General features: G+C 62.6%; 1 protein-coding gene across 9 annotated transcripts in view; it reads left to right on the top strand.

Annotated features, from left to right (window-relative positions):
- The window catches only part of MROH1 (maestro heat like repeat family member 1), a 48,460-nt gene that overhangs the window by 14,124 nt on the left and 16,519 nt on the right, over nt 1-17,817 (top strand). For 2 of the 9 annotated variants that reach the window (XM_040547518.1, XM_040547512.1), the window contains exons 12-33: nt 3-122; nt 580-690; nt 1,181-1,325; nt 1,453-1,493; nt 2,042-2,183; nt 2,529-2,581; nt 3,161-3,268; nt 3,792-3,911; nt 5,368-5,490; nt 6,467-6,613; nt 6,779-6,805; nt 8,527-8,649; nt 8,776-8,855; nt 9,292-9,427; nt 10,530-10,625; nt 10,797-10,901; nt 11,083-11,218; nt 11,709-11,821; nt 13,058-13,210; nt 14,611-14,765; nt 15,525-15,690; nt 16,457-16,653. In XM_040547518.1, coding sequence (XP_040403452.1) covers nt 3-122; nt 580-690; nt 1,181-1,325; nt 1,453-1,493; nt 2,042-2,183; nt 2,529-2,581; nt 3,161-3,268; nt 3,792-3,911; nt 5,368-5,490; nt 6,467-6,613; nt 6,779-6,805; nt 8,527-8,649; nt 8,776-8,855; nt 9,292-9,427; nt 10,530-10,625; nt 10,797-10,901; nt 11,083-11,218; nt 11,709-11,821; nt 13,058-13,210; nt 14,611-14,765; nt 15,525-15,690; nt 16,457-16,653 — 2,597 coding nt within the window. The remainder of the gene's footprint in view (nt 1-2; nt 123-579; nt 691-1,180; nt 1,326-1,452; nt 1,494-2,041; nt 2,184-2,528; nt 2,582-3,160; nt 3,269-3,791; nt 3,912-5,367; nt 5,491-6,466; nt 6,614-6,778; nt 6,806-8,526; nt 8,650-8,775; nt 8,856-9,291; nt 9,428-10,529; nt 10,626-10,796; nt 10,902-11,082; nt 11,219-11,708; nt 11,822-13,057; nt 13,211-14,610; nt 14,766-15,524; nt 15,691-16,456; nt 16,654-17,817) is intronic. The other 7 variants (XM_040547511.1, XM_040547513.1, XM_040547514.1 and 4 more) reach the window with 5 other exon arrangements.

Here is a 17,817-nt window from a genome sequence, read left to right as displayed (position 1 = left end):
AGGTGAAGCGCGCCGTGGTGCAGGTGATCAGCGCCATGGCTCACCACGGCTACCTGGAGCAGCCCGGCGGCGAGGCGATGATGGAGTACCTGGTCCGCCAGTGCGCGCTGCCCTCGGAGGCGGTAAGGGTCCTGCGGCGCGCGGGCACGCCTGGCCCAGTCCCTCGTCCTGAACCCGCTGTCTGCAGCTCCTCCAGCCTGGCGGGGCAGGAGCTCTCCTTCCTGGAAAGTGCAGCTGTGGGGATAAAACTGGAAGAGCTGTGGCTGGGCAGGCTGATGCGCGTGCAGTGAGAGTGGCTCCATGCGTGGCTGGCTCCAACCCGGCTGGGACCGCAGAGGTTCGGGCCAAACCCACCCCCAGGCTCACATAGTTCCCCCCCTCTGAGAGCAGAGGGGCCGTGGTTTGGGCTGCAGGAGCTCCACAGCTCCTCTGAGCTGTGCAGGGTAGAGCTGCAGCGCCTGCCGAAGACAGGCTGGAGCCAGCAGGCTTCTGGGTTTACCTGGCACGATGTCCTGAGGGTCTGAGAGATGTTTGCTGAGTCGCTCTGAGCAGCACCCGTGCACTTTCCCGCTCTCCCAGCAGCCAAAAAAGCAGACGCCAGATGCCGATGACTTGACAAGCGACAGCGTCCAGAGCATCAGCGTCAACACGCTCTTCCTGCTCAGCACAACCGTTGACCGGATGAACAACGTGAGTCTGCGCAGGCGTCTCCGCGACTGGGGCGGTCGGTGGAGAGCCCTGTGCTGTCCTGCACAGCCCGTATGACACACAGGATGCCCTGTCTGCCTGCCGGGGTGGGCTGTCACAGCCCCATAACGCTGTAGGAGCTGTTGCCACCGTCCCCTCCCCTCTGGATGCAGGGCAGAGATTTGGGTGCAGAGGCTGCCCCCAGAAAGCTGTGCTTGCAGGGGGTGCCCCGCGAGCTCCTCTAGGGCTGGAGCAAGGCAGCAGTGCTGGTACTGGTGCTGCGGTGCTGCTGGAGCTGAGCACTTGCCTCTCTCCCTGCCTGAAGGAGAGCAGTGGCTAAAGGGATGCAGGTTTTGCCCCCCATCACAGGGGGCTTGGCCCTGGTGTTCCCCGTTGCTCTCCCTCCAGATCCCGCGCTCTGCGTCCCGCGGCCGGGCTCTCCGCGGGTGCCCTGCACCAGCAGGCTGCGGCAGTGCCGTGCTCTCCCCTCCAGGTGCTGTGGCCGTACCTCTTGGAGTTCGTGACCCCGATACAGTTCACCAATGCCCTGACTCCCCTCTGCAAGAGCCTCATGTATTTGGCCATGAAGAAGCAAGAGGAGGGGGAGAACGCGTCCCTCATCCGTTACGACCTGAACGGTTGGTACCGGCTTGCCCGCTCTGCACATGCAAGCTTGGGACACGTCTGCACGCGGGAGAGGTGCCAGTCCGCTCGGCGGGCATTCGGTGTGAGATGCCTTCTGATGCTTTTTTCCTTTTTTTGTAGGAAATCTTCCTTCGCCCTACGCTCTGACGACGAGACTGCTGGTGAGTGGCCTGCAGGCAGAGCTCTTCCTCTTTCCGTGCTGGCACACCCGAGGAGGTGCCCACCCTCACGGCTAAGGGAAGGAGCTTGTCCCCAGCACAGAGCCAGGCAAATGCTGCAGGGAGGGGTGTCCGGACCCGCATCCTCCAGGGTCTGGTGCAGCCCTGTCCCCGCGGCATGCGTGAACATCTCTGCGCAGGCTGTGACATCTCGGACTCCCCTTGGATAGCACAGCCCGGGAGCAGGGCGTGTTGCAGCGCGCGTCTCACGCTGCTCTTACAGGGCTCTGGAGAACTCCTCAGCCCCTGGAGGCGTGAGAAATGTGTTCTTCCCTTTGCCCACGGAAGGGTGCAGGGTTTGGAGAGAGGCTCTCCCCTGACAACATTCCAGTTATCGGCAGCTGGAGCAAAAGGAGGAAGCTGTGGTTTCGTTGAGGTGTAGAGCTCAGTCACTTCCCAGTACTGCGTTCCTGCGTTTTATGTCATGCTACTTGCACCTTGAAGTTACCTTCTTTACACTAACACTTTGTTCTCCCCCCCCAAACTCCCAGGTCGTATCTTCACAGCCGTACGCAGGAGACTGCCGGGGGACGGCTGCCCTGCGCCTGCTGAACGTGCTGCAGTACAGCGTCCACCCGGCGCTGGAGCAGCTCTGGAGCAAGAGGGTTCCTTCCCTGGTGGAGCACATCGAAGGTAGGATGGGGCTGCTGCCTGGGAGGCGCTCTGCTGGGCTCCCCTTCTTCTGGGCTTCTGCTGGGGTTTGCTGCCAGCCAGGAATGGAGCAGGGTGCTGCCCACGTGCCGTGGGACTCGGCGTACTGAAGCTCCTTGAAGTAGTTTCCTATTTTAATAGGGACGTTAATCACCCTGGCGCCGCTAATTCCTACCACGAGTCCCTGTCTCAGGTTGTGAGCCCCGTTGTGGCACGTGCAGGACAGATGTGGCTGTGGGGTTCCCGCAGCATGGGCAGAGCTGGCTGCCCTGTTATGTGGTGCTCGGCAAGGGTGAGAAATGAGGGTAAAAATGTGCTTTCTCCTAGAGAACACAGAGAAGTGCCTGTGCCAGAAGGAGTGGGAAGAGAAGCTGCTCCTGGTAAGGGTTTCTGCGCTGCCGGAGGCAATGGGGAGCTGGGAGGGTGACTTGGAGCCAGCCCTGTGCCCCCTGCAGCCTGCCCAGGCTGCGTGCACGGCACAGCAGCAGCCGGAGCCGGGGCTGCGGCGGGGCAGGCGGGTGTTTGCCCTCACTCACCCGGACCGCAGTGGTGGGGTTGTCACCCGCTGTCGGGTCCTGTCCCTTCAGTAGCAGAGATGCAGGTTAGCGGAGTGTGCCTTGCAGTTCTGCAGGGGAAGTTAAAAATGAGCTTTCAGGCTTGCTGGTGGGTCAGAGAACACCAGTCCCAGGTGTGTCACCCCTCTTAATTGGAGAGCCTCAAAAATAGGGCATGGAGAAGCAATTAAACCCGGGCAGGGCTCGTCCCGCTCCTTGGAAGGTGGCAGCGTGACCTGGGTGCAGTTCTTGGAGGAGATGTGGCTGGGAGGAGAAGGGCACGTCTCTGCGGTGGGGGCACGTCCAGCGCAGACTCGCCGTGTCGCTGCCCTGCTCTCGCCCCTCTGGGCTGACCAGAAGCGGGACGGTGCCGGTGCCTACAGCTGACGGTGCGTTCGCCTCCAGTTCCTGCAGGAGACGCTGGCGGCTGTTTCGGACAACACTTGGATTTGCCACTTCGTCACGGAGATGTGCAGGCAGCTCAACAGCTACAACGGCTTCCCGCTGGAGAAGGTGACAGTGCAGGGCCTTGAGGGGCCGGCGGTGCTGCTGGTGGCGACCGTCCTCACTGGGGTGCTGCGGCGTGCTGCCATGGGCAGGGCTGGTCCGGCACACGATGCTCCCCAAAGCATCGTTCTGCTGGCACCTCGGTGCTGGGAAAGGGGTGCTGGGAGGGAAGAGGAACTAAGGGGAGGTCAGTGAGGCAGCTGGGCAGGCTTGGAAACAAAACTTGTCCTCAGTTTGTCTCCAGTTCTGTGCCCCCTGCTGTTGAGGGCTCGTTCTGTTGCCCAGCTGATGTCAGGCTGGGGTCAGAGCAGCGGTGGGGAGGTTCTTCCTTGGGCTGGGCACTGCTTTGCGAGGGGACGTCTGTCCCGGTGCACCCTGGTGTCACCCGCTGTCCCAGCTCCTTATGGCCGAGCTCTGCCCTGCACCTAGGGCACGAGGCTGCAGGGCGCCACAAGGAGCAACCCTCGTGTGACCGAGCTCAGTCTGCCTCCAGGGGCTTCGTGGTCTGTAACACCTCTTGCTCCCCCAGAACTTCCTCTACAAATGCATCGGGACGACGCTTGGGGCATGCACGAGCAAAGACCTGGTACAAAAGCAGCTCCAGGAGCTCCTGGAAACAGCCAGATACCACGAGGAGGCAGAAAGGGAGGTGAGAGGAGTTGTGCCAGGAGCGCAGCCCGGGCATGCTGAGCTCTCTGGTCCCTGCCTGGCCTGGGCTCGCACCTCCTGGGGGTGGCTCCAGGGCACGGCCGCAGCTCCTGCGGAAAGGGGCAGAGAAACGGGGGGAGGCAGCCTGCAGCTGCCTGCTGCCAAAAGGGTTTTTTGGCTCCTGCTGCCCTCTTGGGATGGGGCTTGCTTGGCCCTGCGGGTTCGGGGAGTTAAACCTGCGCCACAGGAAAAGCCAGGAGGCGGTGCTGGCCTGGCTGCCTGGCCTGGCTCGCGTGGGGCCAGATGGGCCGGGCGCCCTTCTCTGACAGCGGCTGTTAAATTAGCTGAATCGGAACGGTCCCATCTTGCGTCTGGGTGTGCAAACCCAGCGGGGCCCCTCGGGTGGAGCTCTTGCTCCTTGTTTCTCAGGCGCTGCCCCATCACCCTGTAGGGGAGGGACCCAGCTCGTTAGGCTCCTCCGGGCTCCAGCCCAACGAGGCTTCAGCCCAAAGAGCCGGTGTCACCGGGGGCTGCAGCAGGGCTCCTGCCCCTTCCAGAGCCGCTTCAGGTGGCGAAGGCTGCAGCAGCTCTTGGCTGCCCAGGGGCAGTCCGGTGACATCCCTGCCCCTCCTTGCACCTATGCGCACCACAGGCGTGCTGCTGTCACTGCTGGTGATGCTGCTCTGCCTTTCCTGGGCAGACTCCAGCTCGGTCACCTGCCTGCGCGTGACCTGCAGCGTTTTCTTACCTCAGCTCAGCCCCTCCTTTGCTGCCTGAAGGCTCTGGGCACCGCTCTGTGGCTGCCCCGGTGCTGCAGCACAGTGGTGCTGGCTGGGCCCACGCTCCCTCTGGCTCCGTGTGCTCCCCGGCTGGGGTCCTGCTCTCGGCCGGGACCGCCGCGTGGCGCTGCCCTGCTCGAGCTCCCACCGCTGAGCACGGCCCTGCCACGCAGCTGCCTCCAAGTGCAGCGCAAACACGAGCTAATGGTGCCTGGCTTCGCTCCAGTTTACACAGCTCTGTCAAGGGCTGCTCTTGAATAAACTGTTTATGGAGTTGCGGCCCAGCTTGCCAGACCTCCTGGAGGCCGTGGCAGAGAGGCAGGACCTGCTGAGCCCTGCTCTCAGCTCCGGCCAGCGCTTGACCGGGCTCCTGCCTCCCGCGGAGCGGTCGCATCTGCCCGCTGGAGCGTGCCGCATCTCCTGCCCCCGCGGCCCAGGCCCCGGCAGCAGAAGCTCCTCGAGCCGCATCCCAGCTGGGTCACCCAGCATTACCGGCCCCGCGTCCCCTGGAGATGCGTCCCTGCCCCGGGAGAGGGGAGCGCTGGCTGCCAGGGCTGCGCTCAGCTGGGCACGGCTCAGATGTTTGGAATTAAACCAATAAACGGGCTCTTTTCAAGTGTCAGTTGGGGCTGGTGAATTAATAGCTTTCTGCTAATGTGTTTTCTCCGCTTCCTCCAGGGACTCGCTTCCTGCTTTGGGATATGTGCAATAAATCACCTGGAGGAAACCCTGGCCAAGCTGGAGGATTTTGTTAGGTCTGATGTCTTCAAGAAATCTGTGGGACTGTTCAGTATCTTCAAGGTAAGGGAGCCAAAGTGCCCCCCCGTGACAGCCTGCAGCAAAAGGGACGTGCAGGCTTCTTCAGATACAGCACGTGCTGGAGCTGTGCTCTGGAAAGGAGTTAATTTCCTGCCTCGGTGCGTTCGGCACGGGGCTGGATTGCCCACTGCCCCTCCAGAGAGGGCTCTTGGCACTGGGGGCTGCTTGGCTCTGGCTCCGAGCTCTCAGCCCGGTGTTCCTGCAGGCTCGGGTCCCAGGGAAGCTGCTGGCTCGCTGGGTGGGCTCGGGTGAGCTGCAGCGTGGCTTCTGTATCCATCAGGGCACCCTGGTGCGGTGTGGGGCTGCTGACAGGTCGGCTGCTGCAGCCGTGCGTTCCCCCGGGGATGGGAGCATCGACGCCCCGAGTGTGGGCAGCACGAGCCTTTCCTCGGACTTTCTGGCCCAGCAACTGTTTTAATTCCCAGACTCTAAGCCTGGGTGTTTGAGGGGTGGGATTAGCACCGCGTGGGCACGGAGGAGACCTTGGCCCTCCACAGAAAGATGGCCAGAGCCCGGCAGCCAGAGCCCTGCTCCTGGTGCAGAGGGAGGCTGCTGTGAATGGCTCCGTGGGGACAGGGCGCGTGAAGCCTTTCGGCTGTGATGGTTAATGGGGCAGTGAGTGTGGTTTCCTAGCACGGCAGCTTAACAGCAGGTTACCAAAATAACCTGGCCAGTATGGGGTGCGAGTACCTTCCCTGCAGGGCTACAGTGATTAATGCTGGATGGCAAATGGGGACTTGTGCCTCGGGCAGAGACGTGCTGTGAGCACAGCTCACGTGCACACCTGATGCTCCAGCAGGGCTCTGGGAGGCACAGCCACCGCCAGGATGGGGAGCAGAAGACTGAAGCCACTGAAGGGGGGGGCCTGGCTTCCAGGGGTACCTTCAGCTGATGGGCAGAGCCCCCAGGAGCCAGCCCTGGGCTCCCCAGCAGTTAACTCGCTCATCTGCTGTAACAGGACCGCAGTGACAATGAAGTGGAGAAAATAAAGAGCACCCTGATCCTGTGCTACGGATTTGTTGCCGTTCACGCACCCAAGGAGCTGGTGCTGTCCCGGATCGAAGCAGACATCCTGAAGAACATCTTCCAGTACTTTAACACCAAGGTAAGCCGTCAGGATGCCCCGTCCTCCCTGGAGAGGGCTGGGGCAGGCAGGCTGCTCTGGGTGCTCTGCCCTAACGGTCCCGCAGGGACCTGCGGCCAGCCCTGGGAGAAGGTCCTTTACCGCAGCGTCTGCTCACTCGGGCATTGCCCATGTCTTGTTTTTCAGGTTCTGGGAATAAAGGTAGAAACCAAGGTACAGTGTGAGGCGTTAAATCTGAACTCCTCTCTGCTCTTTCCTGCTGTCTCTGCCTGCCTCTTGCTCTGGGCTCCCCTCAAAAGCAGCCCCACGCTGCGCTCGCAGCAGTGGTCCCCTGCCCCTGGGGACCTGGGACAGCCTCGGGAGCTGCTGCTCCTCGCCCCGGGCTCCAGGGGCAGGTCCCTGCTGCTGGAGCCATTGTCTGGAAGTGCCAAAACGCACAGCAGAGGGAAAGCGAAAATGCCTTTCTGGCAGGACAGGAGGAGTAGGTGAAAATGTGTCACTGCAGGGGTGAAAAGCTGAGCTGCCCAAAGGCTGCACCGGCCTCCCGCAGCTGCCTGCGGCCAAGCTCGTGCACTCACTGCAGAACCCGAGCCTGCACCCTGCACCCGTCCTGCCCCGGCCCTTCCCTGAGCACTCTGGCTCGCAGGGACACGCTCACGCAGGATTTCTGTCTGCACCATGGGAGCTCCTTTGGGGCCGGGTTCTGTGCTCGCAGCCGTGGGCAGCGGGGCCGTGCCCAGGGCGCTCCTGGCTCTGTGCGGAGCGGTGCGCGGCCCCCTGCCCACGGCGAGGGCAGCCCCCGCCTCCCCCTGCGCATGCTGCGCCGGGGACGCTTGGGGACTCCAGAGACCCAGCTGCAGCCCGCAGCTCAGTGAAAATTCCCTGAACTCATTTTCCTGCTTCCCCCCGGAACAATCATTCAATCAATCAATCAATCAGATATTAAAACGCAGATTGCTGTCCTGGGGGGAGCGGGGTGCTGTATTTTTATACGTGCATTTATATATTTTAAAGGCTGAACAACAAAAATGGCATTTGTCATGTTGAAGTTAAGCCGTCAGGCCAGAGACTCCTTCTCCGGGCTCCACTAATGCGTTTTCCTTCTGGGCTCCTGCTGGCACTAACAGCCTCTGCTGTCTCTCTGCCCCCGCGCACCGGGGACGCTGCGGCTCGGCCCCCGCCTGCTGGGCTCAGCTGGGCGCGGGGCGCGGAGGGCTGGAACGAGGGGAGCGCCTTTAATTGGGGCGAGGGGCCCTGCCTCAGCTTGTGCACGTCCAGGAGCATAAAAAGGCCTTAATAGCCATTATCCCATTTCCTGGCTCCGAAGGCAGGCTGCCCGCCCCCTGGCCCCGGTGCTCTCCGGAGGCCGTTAATCCCGCAGACAGCCCGGGCCAGGCGGGAGCTGGCGGCGCTGGTGGGCAGGCAGCGTGACCGGCGGTCCCCTGCTCCACGGGTCACGGCCCGCCAAGCTTCCCGGGGGGACCCGGAGCCCGCGTGGTCCAGGATGGGCACCGCTTCCTTCGGGACAAAGAGCAGCGTAGGAGGAGGGCTGTGAGGTGCAGGGCTTCACCTCCCAGAGTTGCCTTCGGGGTTTGTGTGCTCAGGGTGCTGCTGCACCAGGGAGGGGTAGGCCCTGGGGCACCGTCCCCTTCCCCACGCTGCCTGGGCGCAGGCTCCCGGTGAGCCCGTGACTGGGGGGTGGCTGGCAGGGACGGTGCCCATCTGCTCCCCTGGTCACTCAGAGCCTGTGATGGGGATAAGGAGCCGGGGGGCTGAGCCCACGTGCTGGTAGCAGCACAGATCAGGCCCTTGTGCCCAGCCTGGGCGCTGATTTTCTTGGGGGGACACCAGTGCTACCAGTGCTGGGTGGGCTGATGAGCTGGGGCTGCGCAGGGAGCCTGGCCTTGGCTTCTCACTCTGCCTTCTGTGCTCAGGACCTGACCTTGAAGCTGTGCCTCATCCGGAGCATCTGCATGATCAGCCAAGCCATCTACAACGGTGGGAAGTGCGGGGACTTCGTCTTCTCCCGCAAAGCTGAGCTCGTGGCCCAGATGGTGGTGAGAGCAAACCCTGCCCGCGTGGGTCTGGGCAGGCTGGGCGCGGGGCCAGCGCTCGCTGCGGAGTTTGGCCCGTGTCCAGGGCAGGCAGGGGGCGGATGTGACCGTCCCCTTGGTCTGTTCCAGGAGTTCATCAAAGCAGAACCGCTGGATGCCATGCGGACGCCGGTTCGCCAGCGGGCGATGGTCACCTGCACTTACCTGGTGTATCCTTCCTCTGGGGGAAACCGGGGCCGTGCTCCCCCACAGAGCCTCGCCCCGCGCTCCCGTTTGCCCCATGGGCCCGCTGGCAGAGCTGTGCGCAGGCACTCGGCGCGGTCACGCTCAGCAGCCTGGCTCGCACGGCCGCCAGCTCGCCGCCCTTGGGCTGGGTTCTGCTGGGCTATGCAGGAACTGTGCTGCAGAGCCAAGGGCACCGCGCACTCAGTTGCGCAAAGCTGACTTCTGCGCCGCGGTTAAAAATACTTGAACGCGTCACAGCCCTGACACAGATACAGAGAGCGCCCTGCCTGCCTCTGACCGAAGCTGGTGCCACCGAGCACGGCATCAGGTCAGCAGGAATTCACGTTAAAATCCCCGTTGCTGCCTTACCCGGGTACAGGCCCACTGTAATGCTCAGTGCCCCTTCCTTAACCGGCGAAGCAGCGTGCTGGAGCCCCACCTCAGCGACCCCGACCGCACGGAGCTGATCGACACCTGCCTCGCCAGCGTCCTCGCCCTGCCGCCGGACCCCGGGCAGGAGAGGGACGGGATCGGCGGCGATGCCCCGCACAAGGAGGTGCGGGCTGGGCACGGGGAGCTGCCCTCCTGCCTGAGCCCGGGCACGGAGCTGGTGTGGCACAGCAGGGTGACGCGGCTTTGTTCGCTCCGAGCGCTGCCCCCAGCCACCTTCATGGCCCTGTGCCCCCCCCTCTGGCTGCCCGAGCACCTCCCCGGCTGCAGCGCGGCCGTGGGAAAGGCTGCTTTCAATTCAGCTGGGCACCTCGGGGGAAGCGAGCTGCACCATTTCCTCTCCTCAGTTATCTCCTGAAAAGGCCTGGCCCTTCTGCGCACTGATAGCAAGTGAGAAAATATGTGCTTATCAGCAAGTCCAAATGCTGCTAATAAGAGCATGAAGTCCCTCGAGGAAAAAAATCAAATGATCCTGGAAACCCTGCGGGGTAGAAGGGGCCTTTACATAACCAGCTTTTGAAAGGCTGCAGCTGCTTCTCAGTTGTGGTTGAGTGCTTAATGAATGAAAATAACATGCTGCTAATGAAGTTGTTGCAGCTGCCGGGTGGCTGCAGAGCAGCCCCTGCTCTGCAGGATCGCCTGCTGCTACTGCGGCTCCTCCAAGGTGAGCTGCGGAGCAGGAGCTGGGCTCTGGCTGTCCCCTGCTCGTGTTTGCAGGCACCTGGCTTAAATGTTGACGTTAATAATCCTTTCCTCCTTTCCCGTCCACCCCGTGAAGCTTTGTAGTTTTTATTTTTTTGGAGTTTGTCCCAAAATAAGTCCCGGAAGGAAACTATAAGCATCTTCAAAGGGCTCATTCAGCCTGGGCTTGCTGGAATTTATCCCCAGGTGGGAGAAGGACCAAATTCCCTTCTGGAAAGCGTGCTCTGAAGCATCTGTGCTGGTGGGCTCCGCTCTGGCTAGGTGCTGGCACATGGTGCTGATTGCAGCCACGTGGTGCTAACCCTTCCTACGTGCCCCAGTGCTTCCAGTTAAGGTGGATTTGTCAAATTGAGCATCAGTCCCTGCTGCCTTTTCCTCCCAACCCAGAGGTGGCTGCATCTTGGCACCCAGCGCCAGATGCCCAGATCCCTCCTCACGTGCCCAGCCTGGCTCTCTGGGATGGGATGCGGGGCTCACATAGCCTGTAATCGGCCTTTCCTCCCTAGATACTGTACGGTGACACCCTCAGTGCCCTCAAAGACCTGCTGAAGAGCCTCCTGCAGAGGAACCTGACCCCCCACGGGCTGCAGGACATGTTTGCGGTAGGTGCAGCTTGCAGTCCTCGCTTCTCCGTGTGACACGGGTCTACCAGCCCCCGTCCTCTAGGTGCTGGGAACACAGCACGATTGCGTGCCACGGGTGGCTGTGCTGAAATACATCTTGGCCGTGCAATGCAGAGCTCCTGCTCTCCTTTCTGATGCTTTTCCCCATAGCACTTAGGACCCTGGATCAAGTCTAACAAGGAGCAGGAGCGCCAGCGCGCAGTCGAGGTCAGCGCTGCCCTGCTGGACTTCTACCTGGGCAAACTGAACGTCAGCGTAAGTGGACGCGGTGCTCGAACATCCGCCTTCCCACTGCCTTCAGCCTCGCTGGGATCGGGCGTGTGTCCCTCCTGGGGTGGGCGCTGGGCTTTGCTGCAGCGAGGGCGTGCTTGCTGCACCCGCTGGTGGCAGCCCCGCGCTCCCCCCCGCCAGCATGGCCGCGGTTGTCTCCCCGCAGACCGTCGTCCCCTTCTACAACCTCGGCGTGCTGATCGCGCTCTTCTCCCCACGCTGCTCCGACTCCCTGGCCAGCGTTCGCCAGCACGCGGTCGACTGCGTCTACTGCCTGCTGTACATCCAGCTGTGCTACGAAGGTGGGCACGCGGGCAGGGGGTGCGGACCCCGTCCGCTGAGGGGGGGACCTGCGAGTGCCGATTGCTGCAGGGGGGCCAGCAGCGGGGCTGGGGGGAGCATGGGTGAAGGACTCGTGTTTGTCTGGGTGTCAAAAGCACTTGCAAACGCTGGAGCACAGCTGGAGCAGGCTCCTGAGCCTCCCTCAGCCTGGTCTTCCTCCTCTCGCCGGGAGAGGTCAGTCCTCCCCTTGTGGTGCTGCGAGCGCAGACACGGAGGGAAAGCAGAGCGCGTGCGGTGCTGGAGGGGACTTTGGCTTGGTCCTCTCGTTGAGAGCAGTGGGTCCCTGCAGGGCAGGCACCTCTGGTCCTTGGCAGCAGCCTCAGTTCCTCAGCTCCTCCCTGGAAACTGGGCCAGCTGCAAGCAAAACCCAGCGCTCTGCAGCATTTGGAGGTCCCTTTTGGGTGTAAAGCCTGAGGAAGGCTGCGAACTGAACGCTGCCTCTGAACGCAGGGTTTGCCCGGGATCACACGGATGAGATGGTGGAGGGGCTGAAGGCTCTGAAGAAAGGCCTGGAGGAGCCCGACTTCACCGTCCTCTTCCATACCTGCCACAACATTGCCATGGTAAGGCAGGGCAAAGCCAGCACGGCCCCGGTCTCTGCAGGGTGCTGGAGCTGCAGCAGGCTTCGGGCCGGGCCGGTTCCGAACAGCCTCGTCGGGTGAGGGCTGCTGGGGAGCCCCGGCCTCGCCCCAGGAACCAAACCACTTCACTCTTCTCCTGCCCTGCTGCACGGGTCCCCTGGGCAGCCCAGGGGATGCTGAGGGCACCTCGCCCTGTGGGGAAGCTGCCGGTCCCCTCTGGGCACGAGGGCCCCAACAAGGACATCTGTGCAGGTGCTCCGGGGGCGCAGTGCCCCGCTGCGCTGTGGCTCAGTGCATCTGTTCAGAGGCCTGGTGTGCAGCCTGGGCTCTTCAGCCATCAGCACTCCCAGTGCTACCATCGAAAATTCACCTTGTGTAGTTAGCGGAGGTGGTTTCTGTCCTTGTTGTCTACACGCTGATGGGGAGGGACTCTGTCTCAGCCCCATAAGACCTGCACGGGGCCCCAGCGTGCTCCGGGATGGAGGCTTGAGCGCATCGTGCTCCTCGTTGGGAGCTGCTGGCTGCAGCACAGCCCTCGAGGCCCCGCCGCTGGTTGTGTCCAGCTGCAGCAAGTGGTGGTTCCCGGTGCCTTCCCAGCGTGGTGCTGGTGTTGGTGAAGCAGTGAGGGGCAGCCACTGGTCCACATGTGGCATGCTCAAACCACTGCGATTTGAACGACGGGGACAGCATCTGGAGCCTGGTGGTGATGGAGGGGTGCGCACCCTGCTCCTGCGAGGGCGAGCTCTCTGGTGGCCCCTTCTGCACAGATCTCCGCAGGCACTGCTCCAGAAGGGCTTGTAGCTGTAGAGGAGCTGGTAATCCCTTTTTGTCCTGGCAGGGCTGCCATCCCCCAGATGCTGTGGCTGTAGTGATCCTTATTCCTACCAACCTTGTTACTGATTGTCCCACGCGCAGGTCCGGATGAGACCTGGGGGCTGTCCTCAGGGCGGTGGCTGGAGCAGGGTTACCAGTGTGGTTGGGTTGTCCCAGCCCATTCCAGGGGAGCCCCAGGTTGTTGGGGGCAGGCGGCCTCTTGCTTCCAAGGGGGTCTTGTCCTGTCCCTGGCTGGTCCTCCTGCAGGGCTCCGTGCCAAGGAGCAGCCACACCACCACCCGCAGCAGCACGACCGTCACCCAGGCCCTGCCAGCCTCATCGACGGGCCCGGTCTGCTCCAAGAGCGACAGAAACCCGTCGTTAACTCCGCTCGCCCTCCTCTAGGTGGTTGGGAAGCGCGTCCCTCCGGACCAGCTGATGAGCCTCCTGCTCGCCATGTTCGAGGGGCTGGCAGACCCCGACAAGAACTGCTCCCGAGCAGCCACCGTCATGATCAACTCCCTCCTCAAGGAGCGCGGGAGCGTCCTGCAGGAGAAGGTGAGCTGTGCCCGGCCTCGGGGGCGAATGTAGCCCTGGAGGGGCAGCCCTCGCCGGGTCTTGCTGCCTGGTGTCCTTACCACGTATGCAGCCCTATAACTGTGGCCCCACCTGCAGCCGGACTGCCGGGTGACGGGCTCTGCTGGTGCAGGCGGGGTGCTGCGCTCAGGGGCAGGAGCGTGGTGCCCAGCGCGAGGAGGGAGGCATTTAATGCCCATCCTAAGGGACTTGCTATCGACTATTGCTGTTGCATTTCTGGCCAGAGGAGCGCTTGCCCAGAGCTCCCTGGGGCTGTTGCTCCTGACCATTGCCGTTTCTCCTGGGCACGTGTGCGCACGCTCTCCTCCCGCGTCCTCACGGGCCGGGGAGGCTGCGGTGCGGTGCGGAGGCGGTGGCTGCTGGCGAGGCCGGCTCCGTTCTGGCTCTCGCTCGAGTTGAGGAGTTCAGAGGAGCTCACTTTACCAGAAGAGCTCAGGCTCCCTGTGAAACCTCTGCAAGCTCTGGGGGAGCCCAGGGTTCCTGGCTGGGAAGCCAGTCTGGATGCTTGCAGGGCTTAGAGGTGCTGGACACAGAAGGCTTTTTTGTCTAATCCACTACCTTTAGGGCTAAGCTCCCCCTTTCTCCTGCGGTAATTGGAAACACCGGGTCTCTAGCCGCTCCTCAGGCTTGCTTTTGCGCTAGAGCTTCTGCTGAAGTCCTGTTCACTACCTATTAGCCTCTCTCCGACATGGGATTGCTCCAGCTTACATGACTCACCTTTTGGTCAGATCCAGTCCAGCCCAGATCCTGAAACCTGAACTGATGCTAAGCCCCGGAGTCCGTGGGGCAGACCCGCGCGCAGCTGGGGCCGGAGTGCTCTGCTGCTCTGCACTTAATCTCTGGAATTTGCTGCCAGGCCTGGTCTGTGCATGAACTTCCTATTTGTCTTAACATGCGTTTTACAGCCTGCAGTGAGTGCCGAGGTGTCTCCCTGCGTTCAGCTTGAGTTCCTCGTAGGAACTTGCTCGCTGAGCTCCTCTAACCAGCCGCGGCGAAGCTGGGGTTTAGCACGAGCGCCGGGCCAGAGGGCTGCAGCGCAGGGGCTGGGCGCACCCTCGTTGGGTCTTCCTTGCCCTGGGGTGCTCGGCAGTGTCACCTGGCTCTGCGTGGCAGGGGGACACCCCCGGGGGATCCTTAGCCTCGCAGAGGTTCTGCATGAGCCCTGTTAGTGGTGAGGCCTCCCCCAGCCCGCAGACTGGCTGCCGTGTCTGGTGGTCTGCCTGCCCCTCGGTCGTGTGCTGAAGCCCTGCTGCGATTGAGGGGAAGGGGAACACATCCCGTCTGCAGGGGTGTCCCGTGGTCACCCCGCGTGCTCGCACCTCCTGGCCCTCAGCTGGACACTCTGCCTCCTCCTCCCTCAGGTGCCTGACATCATGAGCATCATCCACAGCAAGCTGCAGGAGGTGGACGAGGAGCACATCAGGAAGGCGGCCCAGCAGACGGTTTACATCCTGGCCTCCCAGCACAAGAGCGTGGTGGTGTCCAGCCTCCTGGGTAGCGCGCTGCCGTTCGACAGGTACCGCCCGGCTCTGCCGCGGTGGCCCGGCGCCTGCACGTGCTCTCAGTGCCGGGGCTTCGGAGCAGCTTTCACTTAAGCTGCAGCTAATCTTCTGGCTCCTTACCCCAGTAATCAGACCCTGCTGGAATTTCCTTTGTGCGCTCAAGGATCAGCACGTCCACTTGCTGCGGGAGCTGCCTTTCCGAGGGCTTGCTGGGCTTAGAGGCGCGAGCAGCGCGAACGAGCAGAGCTGGCCCCAGAGAGCTGAGCGTGGCTGGGTGCTCGGTGCTTCTGTACGGAGCAGGACACCCCCCATTGAGCAGAGGCTCTCCTATTCCTCGTTCTGTAAGCCCTGCTCCGCTCCTACCAGGGCAGGCAGCTTGCAAACCACGTAGGGTAAAGCAGGACCCCTCCAGGTGCCGGTAGTAAGAGAGCCCTGAGGGTTTGGGCTGGGCAAGGCGCAGGAGGCACCGGCCGTGCTTCCCCTGGCTCACAGCGCCTGGAGCTGCTGTGAGCCACCCACGGTGGGTCTCACACCAGGGCTTGCCTCGTTGGCTCGCACCCCCTGGGCTCGCTTTGCCCTGCAGTGAGGTGCTGGCCGCAGGAGGAGTGGAGCCAGGTGGCTCGTGTCCTTGTCCAGCGGTGACGCACTCCTCACCCGGATGTCTGCGCCGTGGGTGACGTGCCCCAGGTGGTGCCGGCGTGGGGAGGGGGCTGGTGCTCGCTGCCCCTTGGTGTGGGCACCAAAGCAGCACTCCCCTCTCTGCTCTTCTCCAGCCACACGTGTGCCATGTGGAGGTCCCTGGCCGCCGAGCCCACCCTCACCTCGCAGATCCTGGAGCAGCTCCTGGAGAAGGTGAACAGGGACGTCCCGTACAAGGAGAGCAAGTGCTTCCTGCTGGGGAGCGGGTCCGAGCGCATCGCCACGCCGCTGCCCCTGGCCGTAAGTGTCCTGGTGCTGGCCCTGTCCCGTCCCCAGCCCCTTGAGGATGCCGGTCCCAACACCTGGAATGCTTTTTTCATTTCCTTGGCTCGGGGGGGTTTGTGCCAGGCGTGGACTCTGGAAATAACGCATCGCTGTGTAATGCCTATTAGAGCTAATCCACAGGCTCGTAAAAAGCCTCTCAGGTGTCCATCCTCAAGGGAGACCACTTTGCATTTTATCCCTTCAGAAAAATAAACCCAGCTTGGCAGCTTTCTAAGCAGTAAAGCAGCTGTGAAAATTTCCTCCTCCTCTGAAGAACCAAATGCAGATGGTACAGGATCGGCTGCGCTGAAAGCAAACATTCCTCCTCTCCCTGCTCTGTTTTTAACACCCCTGTATATTGTGCCGTGTAATTACGGCTTTTTAAATTGGCCGGAATAGGGCTCTGCAAACGCAGCGTGCCTGTTGTCTTCCTGCCCGTAAAACCCAAGCCCTTGGATCTGCTCCGCATCCCCAGGTACGGGCTTCAAGCCTCGCCTTCCCCCGCTGGAGACACCCGGGTTTCCAGGGGAGCAGTGCTTCTAACAGCACCCGCGGCTGGGCTGGAGCCGTGTTTGGGGTGCAGGGAGATGATGCTGGTGCTAGATGTCGGTGCTTCGTTAGGCTCGGGGCTGCAGGAGCGAGAAGAAGCCCTCTCGCTGCCTCACCGGGTTATTTACTAACAGATACCAGCGTGGTGTGGGAGATCCCCGCCTAATCCTCCTCTCCCGCGCTCTCTCTCCAGGCCACATGTGCTCTGTATGAGATCATGTCTGCTCCGGAGTCTGGGGCAGCAGTGCTGGGACTCTACGCGCCGCTGTTTGTGACTCTCCTGCTGCGAGTCAGCTGCACCGTGGGTGTTCAGCTACCGAAGAGCCTGCAGAGCAGGGAGAGGAGGAGCAGCAGCCTCAGCCCGGCCCCCCGGAGCCTCCATCCCTGCAGGTACGGGGCGGAGGGCGGCTCTGCGACCCGCCACGTGGAGCTCGGTGCCCTCGCGGTGCGCGCGGCGTTCCTGCGGGCCGGCGGCTGGGCGGCAGCACGCCGGCCACAGCGTGTTGGGTACGAAGGCCTGACCTCGGTGCTGTGGTCTGGGTCTGTTCTGTTTGTTTTGCTTCCTCCTGCGGAACAGAATCTCTAAATTGGGAAGCGTTAAACGAGCCGCTCCTGCGGCTGCAGTTAACGACGCGCTCCTTAGCCGCAGCGCCAGGGCCCTGCTGTGCTGGTTTGTGCTGCTGCCCCCGGGGGGCCGGCTCCACGGGGCTGGGCTGGGCATGTCGGAGGGGGCTAATTTCTTCTCGGGTGAGGAGAGGAGCTGGCAAGACCAAAGCTTCTGGCTTCGTCAAGTCGATGGCTGCAGCACGTCTTAGTCGTGCCAAATTACTGGCTGCTTGAGCAAACGCATCAGGGCCACGCCACCTTCTCCATGCAGACACAGCCGTGCTGAGCCCAGCGGATGTCTTGTCCTCTCTTGGTGCTTTCAGCCCCCGGTGGCCGAGGAGGAGTCCCGGCAGGGCCAGTGCCGCAGACACGGCGTGTGCTCAGCCCTCCCCTGCACACGGGGCTGCGGTCCTGCCTGGTGCTGGGCTGCGGGTGCCTGGCAGCTGGAGGAGCCGCCAGCGCCTGTGCTGGGGTGGGCGTCTGCAAGGCCGTTCCGTCTCTCTTCTGAACAAGCATCCTCTGGCTGCTGGCCCCCGCGCCTGGCTGGGGTGAGCGAGGTGCTTCGGGGTGCTGCTGGCTCCCCCTGCTCCGGGGGCTCCTGCCCCAGCCTTGCTCAGGGCCAGCTGGCGCTCTGCTGCACGCTGGTGTAAGCACAAGGTTTCAGGCTTTGTAAAATTAGTGGGACCAGCCTTTAATGAGCTCTTCCTTTATAGCCTGGGAGCATGCATGTGCACCTAGGGTGGCAGGGATCCCGGTGGCAGCGGAACTCCCTTTCCTGTGCAGGGCTCACGTCAGCACTTGCTAGGCCGGGTGGCTTGGGCTTCTCTCCTTGGTCTCTGCGTGATCCCAACTTGAGCAAAACCTGGGCAGTTTGGTTTCCTCCAGCCCAGACCGTGCCCAGCGCTGACACTTCATCGTCAGAGGCTGTGTAAGCAGCTCTCGCAGGGT

Source organism: Cygnus olor, chromosome 2 (genome assembly GCF_009769625.2).
Source record: "Cygnus olor isolate bCygOlo1 chromosome 2, bCygOlo1.pri.v2, whole genome shotgun sequence".
NCBI lineage: Eukaryota > Metazoa > Chordata > Aves > Anseriformes > Anatidae > Cygnus > Cygnus olor.
This window is presented reverse-complemented; position numbering and strand designations above follow the sequence as displayed.